This window comes from Pinus tabuliformis, chromosome 3_1 (assembly GCF_031772625.1).
Source record: "Pinus tabuliformis cultivar Carrire ecotype Pingquan chromosome 3_1, CPIR1, whole genome shotgun sequence".
Classification (NCBI taxonomy): Eukaryota; Viridiplantae; Streptophyta; class Pinopsida; order Pinales; family Pinaceae; genus Pinus; species Pinus tabuliformis.
The window spans coordinates 157,315,026-157,332,704 of record NC_142301.1 but is presented as its reverse complement, the minus strand read 5'-3'; the positions used below and the strand labels follow the sequence as shown (position 1 = coordinate 157,332,704).

The following is a 17,679-nucleotide window of genomic DNA, read 5'->3' as shown; positions in this document are numbered from 1 at the left end:
AGGTTTAATGTAAAACCATTAAGCTCGAATATTGTCTGGAGGTATCTTTCTTGAAAATGATATTGGGTTTACAATAACCACTAACCTTACAAGCCATATATCCATATACAAAGCCAATCTCCATAAACAGTCCTATAAATGTCACAAGGTAGCTGAGAGGGAATTGCATAATCTAGAGGCCATGTTACCGTTCCTGTTTAATCTATGTTTAGAGAGAAGTGTATAGACTAGAGGCCATGTTACCGTATACATATTTAATTTCTATTAATATCTTATCAATGCTAAACCGTGCCAAGATATGAAGATTGTAGTTTTCTGTGACAATGGCAGATAGGAAAACAATGCCATCCCACCTGATAATAAATGGCTGAGCATTGAGTTGGTCTCCGACAATTGTTAACATGCCAGCTCTCTTCAGTGACCTCAAAGAAAAACTCAACAATTTACAGAATGATTATCAAAAAAAGGGTGATATCACATCATTGGTCACACCTCAAAACACGAGCAAACATTCGAGAACTGACATGAACACTGAACAATATATTGTTGAAGGATCTCACCTATGAAATCTTGCAGCTGCAAAGCTGCACATTTACGTTTCTATCATTAAAGGATGGCAAATGGGAAGAAATGAATCCCATGTCATTCCACATGATAATACATGGATGAGCAATTTAAATGTTTCAAAGTATTTTTAACATGCCAGCTCTTTTCAGTAACTGAAATGATGAACTCAACCAACCTAAAAGCGTTCATTGAAAAAAAAGGGTGCTATCACATCTTCAGTCACATCTCAATTGACAAAAATTGGAGAACTGATGCAAAGACCTACAAATTTAATTTTTAAAGCATCTCAGGTATGAAAAATTGCAGTTATAAAGATCCAGAATATTTTACTTCACAGAGCTAGTTAACAGAATGTTAATGGAAGATGTGTTTCATATGGAAGGCCGAAAAGGGCAACCCAGCAAGAGATCGTCTGCTAAACAAGTAGTAGCTCTCTAGCATCAAGATTCAAAATTCAAATACAATACACAATTCTATACAATAAATAATTACATAAATTATGTACAGAAATAATTGTGAGCTTTTGTTTTTGTTTTTTTCCCAATTGAAAACTTCGTGGGAAAACCCAGGGGATGCTTACCAACTCTTGCAGATGACATCCCTAGTAAACCCACCAGCCTAGACTGGGATTCGAACTGGGCACCTGACAACACAGAACTAGCCAAATGCCCAGCAATATTGCTAACATCCAGTTGAGCTAACCCCTTGGGCTACGTAGACAGTAATCAGTTGGAAGTTGCAACAATATAAATTGACTCTTTGGCATGCAGCAGTTGTAGTGTATAACAATTTTGGCATTTCTCAAATTGCAATGGTTTTGCAACTAATAATTATATCATCCACAGAGCCCAATCCAGGAATAGAAGTTGTCATCAATGTTCCCCTGACCCTTCCTACTTTCTCCAAGTCTAGCATCAGAGTCTGCAGACCCCTACCTATAACAAAAAGCATGGTCCCGATAGCTGTAATCTTACATGGTGTTTTTATCAAATAAGTAGATATTCTCCCAAGAGATACCCAGCTTTGATTTTCCTTATCTAATATCATCAGTTTAATACCTGCAGTTTGATCTAACATGTACACGTCATCTCCCACCACTACTGCAGGACCATACCAATTCATAGTCATTTCATTATCAACAGCAGACCATACATCATTGGATGTGTCATATACAGCTGCATAAATATCTGGGAATACATTTGTACTGACGTGCCTGATATATATTCTACCATCACAAGCCAATGATTCCCCAAGGTCTGGAAAAATATTCAGGTCTTCATGGGATGTCCATTCATTTGCTTCTGAATCATATGTTTCCCATGAAGACAGTGCCCCTGAGTTAGATCCTATTCCCCCAATTGCATAGAGGTTCCCATCAATGGATCCACTCACAAAATGGCACCTTGCTGTCCGCATGTTTGCAACTTTCTGCCACTTGTTTAGTAAAGGATCATAGCAGTTGACCTCATTGGTCGCATCTTCAGTCCAACCACAGCCACCAAGCAGGTAGAGTTTCCTTCCCAGAACCTCACACGTCATCCCATATCTCTTTGAACATGGATAGGGCAGAGCAGGGAGCTTCTTCCACTTTCGTCTTCCAGGATCAAGCACATAGCAATGAACACATTCAGAGCTATCTCTACATAGTGCATAAATCCAACCATCTGCAATTCCCAACCTTTGACGATAGAAATACAGTTCACTGGATAAAAAATCCCTCCATTTCTTAGAAACACATTTTAGAAGCTGATGATCTCTACGAGGCACCCTTGCTAGGCAGAGAATTCCAATGTCACGAGGAAGACCAGGAATCAATTCAGAATCACTATGCCTAAAATCAGAATCAAATTGAACTCTTGTGTTCTCAACTTGTGATGCGTTATCTGAGTCTGGCTGCTTGCAATATTCCATATAGATGTGTTCTGACATGACTACTGCAATAACAATATGTAATGTGAGATGATATCATCTGACATAAATGGAGTTTAAATAAAAACCAAGCCCTGGGTCTTTAAAATGTTCTTTAAAGAGATCGCAAAAAGAATTGACCCGAATTTTTTATAATTAAAATGAAAACAAGTATGCAATCATGAAACTAGTGCTCCTAGAAACAAACTCACATTGAAAACTAATGGATACCTGAAAAAACTGGAAACATGCTGGCTGAATTTTGTTGCATGTTTTTTTGTGGTATACTTTAATAGACATAATTATGGCAGAAACAACAATCAAAGTGCAGTCTAGTTTAGTGGCAACAAGTCTGATGTGAGGAATCTATAGAACTTGACTGGTAAAATTTAGAATTCTTCACATGTTCCCCACAAACAGCACAGAGCTACCCCACGATATTGCAGGTGCATTTTGGGAGTTTCCAGGGGCAGGTTAGTCACATGACTGTTTTAAGTGAACATTCTCAGCATTGTGTGACAGAGTTGTCTAGTTCATTTAAGCATGCTTGAAAGGCCTTTTACGGAATATCATTTTAATATTGCTGGGACTGAAATGAGAATCAGTGTGGTGCTGTGGAGTTAAGAGGTCAGTCATATTTCATGCAGATTGCTAGTGGCAAGGACACTTTATTAGAGATGTCAGTGCCCCATTTTAGACTTGACCTAGCACTTTAAACAGCCACCAGTCCAGGCACTGATCCAGCCTATTTTTACTCTCAAGACTCAGAAAAAGAAGGCATGTCTATAGCAAGAATTAATTACAGATTTGGTACTCTAAATTAGCAGAAGTTTATTAACAAAGTTTGCAGATCGTCTCATCATAAAACAGCAGTTGAAAAGGAGCATTTGCCAGCTGTATTCTATCTCTAATATACCGCATGCCTGAACAATGGAGTGGCTTATGTCAACATCTGGAAATATATGGAAGTCACTCATCATTGTCAAATTCAAAGATGGCTATAGAATTGTTTACAAATTGACTCTGTATCGGACAGGATCTAAGTCAAGAATTCCAGCCCAGTCAACACTGTAATGTGGTGTTCTTTATTAGAAAAATAGAAGATCCAGAACAGAAATAACAGAATATAACAACATCTAGAGCTGAAATGACAAATTATAACAGCAACATGCAATTGTATAAGAACTGGAATACCACAACAGCAATACCTTTATTTGAAAAGCAATATTCACTTGCCTCTTCAAGGGAGCAACCTCCAGATGAGCAGAGCTCCAATTACAATATGCTTCACGAGACAGCTCATTACATTGCTTCTACTTCTTCATATAGCTTCTATCAGGAACTTTCTAGTAGGTGGAACAAGCAGTAAACGTCCTTACAATTATTGCTTTCACACTATCTATTAAATAGGCCTTATTTAGTAAAATGGCCTCAATACATTGCAACCTATCTACTTAAGGGGGATATAGTAGGACTCTAACATGCCCTCCCCCTTATAAAGCAAATTCATCATTGTGCAATCCGGTGGAAATGCTATAACCCTACCAACCCTGAAAACTGTTTAGTCCATTGAATTCTGAATGGGAAATAAAATTCTAATTTCTCCAAATGAAGTCCAACGAGGTTGGAAACACTCTCAACCATCCTGAAACAATTAATAGTAACGTTAAAAATTTAAATAAGATATAGGAGAATGTTACTCTTACTTTAAGAATTTAATATAACTATTAATTACCAAGGACATAGAATGCTCAAAGCTCTATCCCCTGTCTTTTTTCTATCTTCATGGGTTGTTCAACAAAAAATCTAGAAACGGCACCCAAGCATCCCACTTCTAGGGGAGTGGACCCAATACATTAAAGGACCTTATAGGGGCCATAAAACTTAGGAGAAACTTCTGGTGGTGGTTGTCTTTGAACAAGTTATGCTTGGAAGGTTGCAAACGGAGTAACACTTAATCCCATTCTTCAAAATGGTGTTTGGAACAATGTTGATCACCTGTTGCTTCATCTTGTTCTAAGGCATTACCAGATTATCATTGTGAGTGTGGAGAATGTCAGCACAAATGATGAGGGTTTGTCTTCATCTTGTTCCAAGGCATTACCAGATTATCATTGTGAGTGTGGAGAATGTCAGCACAAACGATGAGGGTTTGTCTACCTATTGCATGTGAAGACTTCTAGTAAGTAAAATAGCACTAACGAGGGCTTTTAGCCATAGGTAACCTCAAAGGGAGTCATTCAAGTGGCATCATGATAAGTAGCATTAAACCACCATTTTGCTAGAGGTAACCGCTGGACCTATTGGGATCATGACTCTAAAGTAAAGCAGTGCAAATACACTTCAAGCACTTGTTGATAGCTTCAACCTCACCATCAATTTGGGGGTGATATGCTATGCTAAGATTCATTGAAGTGCCCTGGAGTCAACAACTCTTGCTCGAAATTACTAGCGAAGGTGAGGACATGATCAATCACAATAGATTGCAGCATCTTAGTCATACCATGGAGTTTAAAGATATTATCCATGACTACTTCAGCTATTTTATAGGCCCTAAGAGGTGTTGCAGAGCAAAAAATGAGGATATTTGGAAAGGTGATCAACCATAACCATGATTACGTATTTATTGCCAAATTTGGGTAACCCCATAATGAAGTTCGTTGAAATATTAATCCATACAACATAAGTCACCACATTTGGTGATTGTTTACCTTCAAATTCAAAATTTGTCGGATTTAAAGGCAATTTGAATAAATTCAACCTAGATTCAAAGAATTTCAAGCGGAATCCAAACTCAAGCTTTAACTGCAAGGAAAACTAATTTGATGAAAAATCAAGGGTTCGTTGAAGTTCAGCCTTAAAAATCGAAAGAGAAAAGAAAAAATTAAACCCTAGCTGCCGGCTCCACCTAGTTTTCACACCATGATTTTTGTTTCCTCCAAGGCTCAAGCTACAGTCCACGTGATGTATTTCCAATTTTCCCGGACCTTCTAACAATGGCAACTCCTCCACTCAACACAATTCTAGGCCCCAGCTTCCTTCACCTCCTCTGCGTAGCCACAAACACCACCACCCACTGTTAATGCATGCATTTCCAGTTTCCAATTTTTCTCTATGCAAGTTGTAGCCCCATGCTCCTCTACCCAACAAGTTTCCTCTGTGCAATTGCAAACTCTTCCGCCCAATGTTGATGCCAATGCCCTTGCAAGTTGCTTCCAACATGCTGTTGTTGTTTCTATCATGTGTTTAATTACATATATTTTCATTTTATTACAAATATTTTTAAATTTTGTAGTAATGTCAAATTCAATACCAAATTTTATCATGAAAATTCACTGTCAATTTTTTGTCAAAATTCAAGGTCGTTGAACTCAAATTCTAACTCGAGTGAGGTAACTTACCATACAACTAGCACAGTTGGTAAAGGTTGCAATTCACCTGAAGGTTTTGTTAATTTTTGGGTAGCTACGGATGGTATTCCCCAACTACAAGTCGGCCCATGAAAAGGAGGGAAAATTAAAATTTTAATAATTGAATTAAAATGGTCAGGTTGACTCCAAAGTACCAATTGTCCCAGCACAAGGAGACATGCCCCTTGGGCACCACTAGACCACTATAAATACAAACTCAGCCTCCCTCATTTGGATGCAATTCGAATCATCACACAATCTGATCTTTTGTTCACATATGCGAAGGAGAGAGATAGAAAAAGAAGACCGAAGTTTGACTAGAAGTTTGAACAATGCTTGACCAGCACTGACCGACCTTGTTGTTGATTGTTTGACCACAGTTCTGGGCAGTTTGACCGAATTATGGGCAGAGTTAACTGAGGTTTTGGGCAGTTGCAGGAGGTCGAATTTCAGCTTGTTGACTGAGGTTGACTGAAATTCTAGGCAGCAGCAGGAAGGTCGACTTTTGGCCTATTTGACCAGTTTTGACTTATATTGATTATGCGGTCTTTTGACCAAGTTTGCCTAGAAAAATCAAATTGTACTTTGTTGAATTGAACAATTTCTCCTAAGAAAATGATGTTGAGTTTTTCCCGAGGTTAGGTTTTCCCAAGGTAAATTTGTGTCTCTTTTGTGTGTGGTTGTCTCTTTATGATCCTATTATCATTATTGCATTATCGTTGAGATTTTCTATGTATAATTGCTTAATGACATATGTGACATAAGTTAACTTGATTAAGAAATCATTGGAAAGTAATTATCAGATTAGAAGATCAATTTCTCTTATGAAAAATCAACAGGGTTCACAGTCTCACCCTTGTGTTGTTGGCATATATTACATTCTACCACAAAGGTACAAATGTCCTTCTTGCCTTCCTAAGAAAATGAGCATTTGATCATTTCATATCTTTTATAAAACCCTGGATAACCTGGTGTAGGAGAGGAATTAGTTTAGATAGCATCTATGACTTAAATGTTGATTGCTTGGTCAAATAAAAATGCCTTTTATAGCAAAGCTCTTCATTTTGCTAAGTGTATCCATTTGAACTTGTTGAATCATGTTAGTGATCTTATCAACCATTCATGGTGGACATTATTCAACCAATTTGCCATGAAGGATAGTGAAAGGACAGACCCTTCCTCTTCATACTTCCAAGAGAGAACATATACTACGGTCTACCACATTCTCCTTTCCCTTCTTATAAATTATCTCATATTCATATCTCAACATTTTGGCGACCCATTTTTGTTGCTCGAGGGAAGAAATTCTTTGCTCAAGGAAGTATTTCATGTTGTAATGATCGCTTTTAATATGGAAATATTCCCCGCATAAGTATGAACACGAAATATCCATAGCATGCAATATAGCCATCATTTCCTTTTCATAAGCTAATATTCCCAAGTGCCTCTCAAATTGTTGTTTGCTACTAAAAGCCAATGGTCATCCCTCTTGCATGAAGATTGCCTAATGCTTTTACCAAGGCATCACATTCCAAGACAAAGATCTTATCAAACTCAAGCAAAGAAAGTTTTGGGGTTGTACACATAGCATTCTTCAATTCCTAGAAAGCCTATTCAACAGTGGCATTACAACTGAAAGAATTTTTTTTAGCAAGGATGTGAAGGAGTTGCAATTTTACCATAGTTCCTTACAAACTTTCTTAAATAACTAGTGAGACCAAGAAAACCTCTTAAACTTTTAAGAGTTTTGGGGCAAGGCCAATCCTTCATTCCTTCAATTTTTTTTGGATCCACACATACATCACCAAGAGTAACAATATGGCCCAAATATTCCACTTCAAATACAACAAAGGCACATTTGGACCTCTTAATAAAGAATTGATGATCAACAAGTAGTTATAAGACCTAATCCACATGGGTGACATGGGCTTGCCAATTTGTTTTGAAGATTATGGTGTCATAAAAAAAAGGACAAAATGACACAGAAAGGGTTTCAAGAATTCATTTATGAGACTCTAGAAGGAGGAAGAGATGCATTGCAAAGACCTAAGTGTTGAAATTGTAACTAATGTTGGTCTTCATAATGTAATGTAAAACTATCATTGATGTATTCATTATATTCATTATTATATTTATTTTTGGTCAGAGCATGTTCTTCATGCTTATGGAGTCAAAAAGAGTCAAAAAGAATTTATTATGAGTCAAAGAAAAATGTACTTGAGTCATGTCCCATTTGGACATTTGTAAGAAAAGAATTTTGAATTTTATGTTGAGTCAATAAGTCCACAAAATGACAAGCCGGCCTTCCTTGGAACAAGTCAACTTGGACCTCCAAGAGACCCCTACTCGACCTCCTGTACAGCTATATATAAGAAGCAAGTTCAACCATCTTGGTAATCAATAATACACATGCAAAAAGTACATATGAACCAATGTTACCAGACTCAGAATCGGCAATAAATCAGCAAGGCAAAAGAGCGAAGAGTTTTAACTGGATCGCGAAAAAATCAAGAAAAAGTCAGGAAAAAACTAGTAAATTCAATAAATAAAGATATGCACATATATTGAATTTGAAAAAAAAAAAACATTTTTCATTTATATTCAATAAAGCCATGTCCAAACAATGCATAATATCAATAGATGTCCAAAATATCATGAATGAATAAGTATCTCATATATGTTATGAGTCCAAACATGATCCAAAGTATTGAGCAGTGACTCCTAACCAGTGACTACATAGAACCAGAAGCATCTGCTTCTAAAAGTTTATAAAATACTGCATACTAATCAGTAGAAAAGTGGTAACTGAAATCTCTTGATTGCTGCTGAAATGATACGATAATGGTTTGCTATTGAAATCTATGACAGAGCACACACTGAAGCCAACGCTGGAGCACACCGCACACTACGTCTTTATTACACTACACCTCTATTACGCGAAGTAAACTGAAATTGAAACCATGCCTCTATTACCCTCTCGGCGTATGAGTTGCCGGGTCTGAGCAGTGAGAAGTGAGTTATGGACTGACGTCTAATTTTTAACCTAACTAAACCACGCGGAAAACAATGTGGCAACGCTAAAAGTTAAAACCTGTGCTCGCCGATTCGAGGGCTGAAAATCATCTCAGTCGCCTAAATCGCAATTAATCGGTGAGTCGTGAGTCAAACTCGTGTTGACCATGAGTCAAACTCGGTCAACGCGAGTTTGACTCGCCTAGAGTTGAATCGGATCGTTTGAGGGAAGAGCAGAGTTTGACTCGCGATTAATCGCGAGTGATCGGAGATTCATGTTTCACTGATCTGAACCATGCGAAGGAAGACAAGAAGCAGAAGTAAAAGTAAAAGGAGACAGAAATGAAGTCAAAGAAGAGAGAAGAATATTTTTGCTTGGCAAAAAATTTTTGTGCTACTGCAAGCCCGAAATCTCAGGAGTTGACCAAATTTGGGACAGTTTGACCATCGTTGACTTCAGCATTGGAAGTGACTTGAAGGAGGGTTTGACTTGGCATTTTTGGTGGCAGTTTTGGTCTTGGTCTTGGATATCTCATTTTGATCTGATTCTATAAGAGAAGGATTGTTGGGTTTTCCCCCTTGTGAGGTTTTGCTTGGCTTGGAGCCTAATTTTTGTGTCTCTTGTCTCTTTGCTTTTCTTGAAAGACTGGACATTTGTATAATTGCTTGTTGAAGAACACTTAAGTAATAAGAAGACATTAAACATTCACTAGTAAATATCAAGGAAGATCAAAGAAGCAGTTGAAGTTTGCCTCTTAAAACAGGTCAAATCTCTCTCTGGGCTAGTATGTCGAATTTTTGTGACATGTCCCTCTATGATACGCGTTTCTGTGGAATATTTCTCTTTGTGATGTGAAGTTCCTATGACATAATTCTAATGCGAATTTTAGAGGCACCTTCTCCTATGGTGATGCAAGTCTCAGAAATATAGAAGTCATAATTAATCTTCGCTAGCCTTTGCTCAAGTGGTTAAGAAGGTCGAAGTTTGCATTTGATATTTTTTGAAATTTATACGAATCTTATGTCGAATGCGAGATCCCTAATGTACTATGGTATGCGAATTTTTTGTGAAACTATGGCACTATACTTCTACAGTATGCGAGTTTCTTAAAAGAACTTTTCTGTAACATCTTGTGGACAAACTAGAGACATAATTTATGAGAGCAATTGTTGCTTGGTGAAGAGTCAATTTGACACTTAAGCAATAGGTCTACAGCGCGTACCTGTGGCTTTATACCCTTGCAACTTGAATCAAGTCCTGTGGCATTTCTCTGAGGTTCATGCGAGTCACCTATGGCAATATATATCATGATATCCAAGATCAAATCCTTGAGGGACTAAGCAAGTTAAAGAACAGTAATATACATCCTTAAATGATGATTCAAAGAAATCTGAAGTTTGTACTATATCATGCCTCGTTCAAAGTGACATTCAAATTTGTAACCAATCTAAACATCTTTGTCACAAATCAGTAGAAAGCATTAGAATTTTATGAAAGTTTGAGCAAGACGAGATTATTGCGAAGATTAAGCTTGAGAAGAAGACCATGTATGACATCTAAATTTGTAACTAGACTGGGCATGGAAGGTATCTTCTTAAAGGTGTCATGATCAATGATGATCATGACACCAAATAACAATAACAATTGTCCAAGATCCGAACCATACAAGGCATCTGAAAATTTATGAGTTGTCAAGTACAAATGATAAATTTCTCCAAATTTTGTGCCTCCATATTATGCAAATCTTGCGATAGTATACGTCTCTATCTCTTATACAACCATAGTATTCAAAATCGGTCAGTTTGAAGCGTAAACCGGTCGGTTCATTAGACCGAGCTATCCAACCGGTAGAAAAATCGATGTCAATCCTTGCAAGATAGGGTTTTTAAGTCTAACTGCCCGATTTTCTCATAAACCAGTTGCTTCCGTTATAAACCAACTGGTTTATTGCCAGGTCGAACGTAGACCCTACAGAATGCGGTTTTGCAAGTTTTGAAGCGGTTTTGAGGGAAACTTGGGGCTATTTCCCTCCAAAAACAGCCCCTACAAGAAAAGCATTCCTCCCGTCTCATTTGCCTCACACATCTCAACCCTAACAACATTGGCAATCAATGGTAATGTTAAATTCTTTACTCAAATTTTTAACATTACCATGAAATGACTCAGGATGTTTGAGAGTAATTTCGACCTCATTGGATTGCATATGGAGAAACTAGAATTTTAGATTTCACTCAAAATTCAACAGACTGAATGGTTTTCAGGATTTCATGGTTTGGGAGTTTGCAATGTTTCCATTTGTTTCTATCATATGTGAAGGTATGAGATAGGCGTTTGATCAAGAGCATGAAGCCCTTTAAGTACCGTGATGCTGGTGGCATTGATTTTTGAACTTTGTTGATGTTGGTGGTATTGATTATTGAACTCCTCTACCATGGCATTGACAAAAATGTACCCTTCACTCAAAGGAAAATAATTGGTGAGGCATGCTACATTTTTTCTACCATGTTATAAGGTTGAGGAGATGAACCTTTCACTCAAACCAAAATCATTGGTTAGACATGTTAAACTTTTTCAATTTCTATCATATTATAAGGTTGAGCAATCCAAGTCTGAAGACTTTGAGCTAGATGATGTTTATGTATCTCTTATTGATGATCCCATTTCTAGTAGTACTAAATCAACGATAAGTTTCATGAGTGATCATGTTGATCAGTGATTTGAAGTTTTGAGGTCTAGTTTTGCTGCTACTACTACCACTATACTGAGATTGCAGAGGAGTTTTAAGGGTCCTCAAACTCTGAGCCAGATTATTTATGTAGCTCATGTAGATGATCCAATGTCTAGTAGTGGTGATGAGTTTGATCATGATGAGGAGTGATCATGTTGATCACTAATATGTAGACTTGTAGTAGGCCAGTGGCCCCATAGCTTGTAGCATTGTTTTTGGACTCTAGAGACCATTTAGAGCCTCATTGATCATGTATTTTGTTGTTAATATGTACTGCACTCAGTACCACTTTGATATATTCACCTTTACATGGTATATAGATGAGCAAACTTTGCAAATTTTGTCCCTATTAGTTTGGAATCGTGGTTTTAAATCTTAAAATTAGTTTTTTTCATTAAAAATTAATTATTTCATGCATTTTTTTAAAGATCGGTTCATTGAGATCTTATCGGTCCAAGTTTGATCGGTTCCGGTTTGATAAGTGGATCAGTTTGGTCACCAGTTTTGGTTTTGAATACTACGTATACAACATTTGTGATTATATGTGAACACATTGGTTCGTGGTTATATGTACCTAAGGAATGTTACTCCTTGACATATGTGAAGGAAAAAAGTTTGAAGACCTAAGGATACAAGTTGACTTCGTTACAATAGTCTAAGGATATAGGTTGACCTCTGAAGTTGACCTTGTTAAAGTAAAGGACAAATTTGTGACATTTTGTTTTGCAAGATCACCTCAATGGTATATAGTGGAAGGGGCCTAAACTATGAGAACCATCTCTGTAATTTTGTCAACTCTCTGAAAGTACTATGAAGATTATGGAAAGACTAAAACCTCCTCTATAGACGATGTATGTGCAAACTATGTGAACCAAGACAAACGACATTGCAAACAGCTCAAAGAAATCTTTGTGGTTCGATGGTAATCATTGTTGGAGATAGATGACACATTTCAACTGAAGAAAAAGTCAAAGGATTAGATCTCTGTAAGGATGGATAAGGTAAGATTGAAAAAGGTATGTATAAACTTTGTTCATTTGCAATCAATAACCTATGTCAATTGTAGTGCATATAATGCTAAGATAATGATCTAATGATCTCTTGAAAGATAACAATGCATCATAAAAAGGGCCTGTGTTGATATATTTTAAAGATCATTGATATGTTGGCATTTGAAGTCTTTCCTTGCATATACAGACTAGGATTCTGAAGTCAAGTAATGAAATGAATTCCATCTCACATATAGAGAGCTTCCTAATGACATTTCTAAGGTTTGCAACTAACTCATTAGTATGCTTGTAGAATTTGTAATTCTTAAATGGTAGATCTTGAAGACTTTGGAGAATCTAGGGTTTGTAAACCCTAGCAAAAGTTTGAATTAGAAAACCCTAGGGACAAAACCGTAACTAATTGTTTCCGCTATAAGAAGAAGATCTAGCTCTTGAAGATGACAGAAATGACATCATGCTAATGTGAGAACAAGGTTGGTGAACAGGTCCAAGACTAAGAGGGAACTAACCTTCCTCAACAGATAAGTACTCTATATCTCCTTTCCTTGACTACCATTGTTGTTATTTTTTCTATGCACTTTTTTTTTTGTTCTTTCATAATCTTCTAACAAAGTTTGCAGTTCAAAACAAGAACTATCTAAGCTTTACTAGTAAATGGAAGATTTGAAAGAACGTAGCAAAGAACAAAGATTTTCTTAATCTTAATAGACACAAATGAACAAGGAGAAAGCAATTTGAAGTATGCATCAAAGAAGTCAATTAGATGGCAGCATGAAAGCAAGACTTAATAAAAGGGAAGAAGTTCACTTACCTCAGCTGGAAAGAGGGAGTTGTAAGATCTTGGATGGATACAATACTACTTGAAGTTTGGCAAAGAAGCTTGTGATCAAAAGGACAGATGACATATCTATGGCAATACCCTTTAGCAAGAAGTTGAAGAGTTCTAATATTGTTGATACATCATTGTACCAACAATTGATTGGTTCCCTGATATATTCAATTCAAGAACACATCGATTGGGTTAACAGTATTGATGTTGATAAAGATACTACTGATGGTTGGGAACTGGTATGATTTCTTGGAAGAGCATGAAGCAGAACTCTATTGCAATGTGAAGGAAGAAGATGTGAAGGCTTGTACAATCAATTGTGAAGAAGTTTGGCTCCATAAGGTGTTTGATGAACTACTTGATGACATGTTGGATTTGATTATGATATTGATCAAAGTTGCATGAATATCGTCAAAGAACCAGGAAGGTCAAAGTGATTTATAATTTGAGAGTGTGATACAGATAAGAGCCGAGAAGCTACAACAGATCTCCACAGAAGAACAGGTAGTTGATCTAAGGGAAGTATGAGTACTTTTGACACAAGCTTGGGCTTGTAGTTATCTCCTCCTTATTTAAGAAGGAGTGAGGATCTCCTCCCTGGTTGAGAGGGAGTGAGGGTGGACACCATGTTCTCCATGTGTCACATATTATGGCTAGGACTAACAGTGGTAAGCCTAATGCATGAACACTGATAAGGAGAATGGTGTATTGGAAAAGCATCAGGGACCGACATTCTTGAAGATCTGTAATGTGACCAGGACTAACTGCTGTAAGTCAAGTACATTGATCTAAGATAAGAATGGTCCTGAGGACTGACATTTCTTTGTGTCAAGTATTGTGACAATGGTTTGGGAAATGGCCCTGTGAGGACATACCTTAGTGAACACCCGGGTGTGGTATGTGCCTTGGAGAGGCGGTGGTGTCCAAATTTATGCCTCCCAACATTGTGCTCTGATCTAGTGGAGAGATAGAGCTTACTTGTCAAGGCATTGGTAGTTTGACATCATTGGTTATGATGATGTAAACATCATTGATGCTTATCAATTCAAATCCTTATATGAATATTTCAACTTGAGAATATCTTGCTGAGTCATTATGAATACCTCCCTAGTTAAGAGGGAGTGTTGAAATTGTAACTAGTGTTCGTCTTCATAATGTAATGTAAAACTATCATTAATGTATTCATTATATTCATTATTATATTTATTTTTGGTCATAACATGTTCTTCATGCTTATAGAGTCGAAAAAAGTCAAAAAGAATTTATTATGAGTCAAAGAAAAATTACTCGAGTCATGTCCCATTTGGACATTTGTAAGAAAAGAATTTTGAATTTTATGTTGAGTCAATAAGTCCACAAAATGACAAGTCAGCCTAGGCCTCCAAGAGACACATATTCGACCTCTTAGACAAATATATATAAGAAGCAAGTTCGACCCTCTTGGAGATCAATAATACACAGACAAGAAGTACATTTGAACCATGCAAAGGAAGACAAGAAGCAGAAGTAAAAGGAGAGAGAAATGAAGTCAAAGAAGAGAGAAGAATATTTTTGCTTGGCCAAATTTTTTTGTGCTACTACAGGCCCAAAATTTCAAGAGTTGACCAGAATTGGGACAGTTTGACCATCGTTGACTTTGACATTGGAGGTGACTTGAAGGAGAGTTTGACCTGGCAATTTTGGTCTTGGTCTTGGATATCTCATTTTGATCTGATTCTATAAGAGAAGGTTTGTGGAGTTTTGCCCTGGCTTGGAGCCTAAATTTTGTGTCTCACGTCTCTTTTCTTTTCTTGAAACATTGAACATTTGTATAATTGCTTGATGAAGAACACTTAAGAAGTAATAAGAAGCAATTAAACATTCACAAGTAATTATCAAGACAGAGAAATCAAGCCTAACCTCACTACACTCGATTTCTCAAAACAAAGAGCATCACAAAAAACTTGTACTGCCTTCATGACTACGAAAAGCAAATTTAGGAATACTCCCCTCCATGTGAATTTAGTGATAACCCAATTGAAGATCAAGTTTCACGAATAATTGAGCACCCTTGAGCTCATCCAAAAGGTCATCAATGACAAGATGGAAAACTCATCCTTGATTGTCAATTTATTCAAAGCTCGAAAGTTAGAACACGTGCCAAGCGCTTTCTTTCTTGATAAGCATGATGACTAGTGAAAAATAAGGGCTAGTACTAAGGTGGATGACATAAGAGACTAGCTACTCCCAAACTATCTTTTATATTCCACTTTTTTGGGCAAATGGATGATGATACAGTCATACATTTGGTGGAAGGCTAATTTGTATGAGTGAAATCGAACAATCATGCTCATCTCAGGGGGGTTGTAGTCTTTAGGGAGGTTTAAAGACAAATTAGTGTTTGGCCAAGACTAATTGGATGTCATTATGAATGGGTTGAGAAGGTGTTGCAAAGGCTTGAATGGAATGGAATTTAGCAACAATGCATAAATTCCCCTTTTTAAGATATTTTTCCATACGGTGGGATCTAATGTTCGAGAGACTGTTGACTATCATTCCTCCTTTAAAAGTATAACAATGTCCCTCTTGCTAGAAACTCATGTAACTCAAAATCTATGGAGATGGGGCCTAACGCCCATAACCATTTAGCACCCTTGACAATGTCATAGCCAACCATTTCAATAGCAAACATGTGAGTTTTTAAGGAATAACCACACACTTGAAGTCTCACAATTTTACAATGACCACCACATCTCATAAAACCTCCATTAGCAATCATGATTTGAAGTTGTTCACAACATGGATGTAGCAGTGGATTTCTTGGGCAAAACAACGATGAATGAAGTCAAGGATGCTACTACTATCAATTAAGACAATGACTTTGCCATGTTTGATGTTTCCAATGAATTTGAAGGTTTGGGGAGCATAAATTGCAATCAAAGCATGCAAGGAGACTATGGTTCCACATACTAGGGATCAAACAAGGAAATGGCTTCAACCATGTTGCAAACATGGTGTTGGAAAAAATATCATCAAGGGTTTGAAAAAAAATTATTAGCAACATCAGGAAAATATCACAAAATATTGGTGAAATTAAAATATATATATATATATATATATATATATTCAAAAAAACAAAAAAAATCAACTTTGTGTATGTCTATTCACGGGCAAGGCAATATTTCATGTGTCTCGCAATAATATCACAATACTTATGATATTATTGTAATATTTTCAAGAACAAAAATATCACGTCATTTACCAATGACAATATCATTTTGGGGTGAAAATCATGACAATGTGATATTATCGCAATGTTTGCAACACTAGCTTCAACTAATAGATGAAGAGCCTCTAAAGGTATAGGTTCAACTTCATCATCAAAAATGTCCTCCAAAATGGCCATAAAGAGTTTTTGTTCCTTCCATTTATGCGCAAGAAAATATTTCTCATCACAATTTCAGCGAAGAACTTTAAATTGCAACTCCACAATTTCAACGTGAGTTAACATGTGGATCTCACGAGGTACGGAGGACACAGAAGGATTGGTAGGAGGGGAAATAGTGAGACAAGGATGAGGAATAGATGGAATCTTTTTTATTTGAAAATTCACCACCTTTGGGTTTCTCGGGCTCTTTTAGAAGGTTCCAACAAAGTAGTAAAATGATCCATTAAGATTTGTGCATGTATATCTTCCTTCAAACCACTAAGAAAGAAATCCCTTTAAAAAGTATTAGACACACCTCCAATGCAGATGGCCAACTACTCAAAAGCTAACATGAAATCTTTGATTGTGCCAAATTGCTCAAGGTTAGTCGAGCATCCCAAATAAAGAGTGTTGTTTCAAAGCGTACACAGAGGTTAGAGACAAATTGTGTCCAAGCAATATAAACTTCATGCGAGTTCTTATGTTATTGCCACAATTGCCAACATTTAGGATCCAAATATAAAACATCCATGCAAAGTTTCATCAAACCATTTGTGATGCCATGCAAGGAAAAGTAATGTTCGACCTAAGTGACCCATCTTGTGGGGTCAAATGCATCAAATATGTTGAGATCAACTTTAGGAAGTTTGTGCCACATGTGAGTCGTGGAATCACAAACAAGTGAGTTGGAGTGATGCCCAATAAGATTGGATAATTTAGCCCCTTCATTGTGGGACGATTGGTTCGACCATTGATAATGCTTGGATTGTGAACTGAGGATTCGAGTTTGCATAGCCATGAGTTTGGA

The 17,679-nt window shown here is 36.9% G+C and overlaps 1 protein-coding gene across 1 annotated transcript in view; it reads right to left on the bottom strand.

The window, feature by feature from the left end:
• Positions 1-1,265: 1,265 nt before the first annotated feature.
• The window catches only part of LOC149186271 (F-box/kelch-repeat protein SKIP4-like), a 28,413-nt gene continuing 11,999 nt past the window's right edge, over positions 1,266-17,679 (bottom strand). Inside the window, exon 2 of the mRNA XM_089410951.1 lies at positions 1,266-2,501. Within this exon, the coding sequence (XP_089267077.1) occupies positions 1,369-2,496 (1,128 nt within the window). The 5' untranslated portion in view covers positions 2,497-2,501 and the 3' untranslated portion in view covers positions 1,266-1,368. The remainder of the gene's footprint in view (positions 2,502-17,679) is intronic.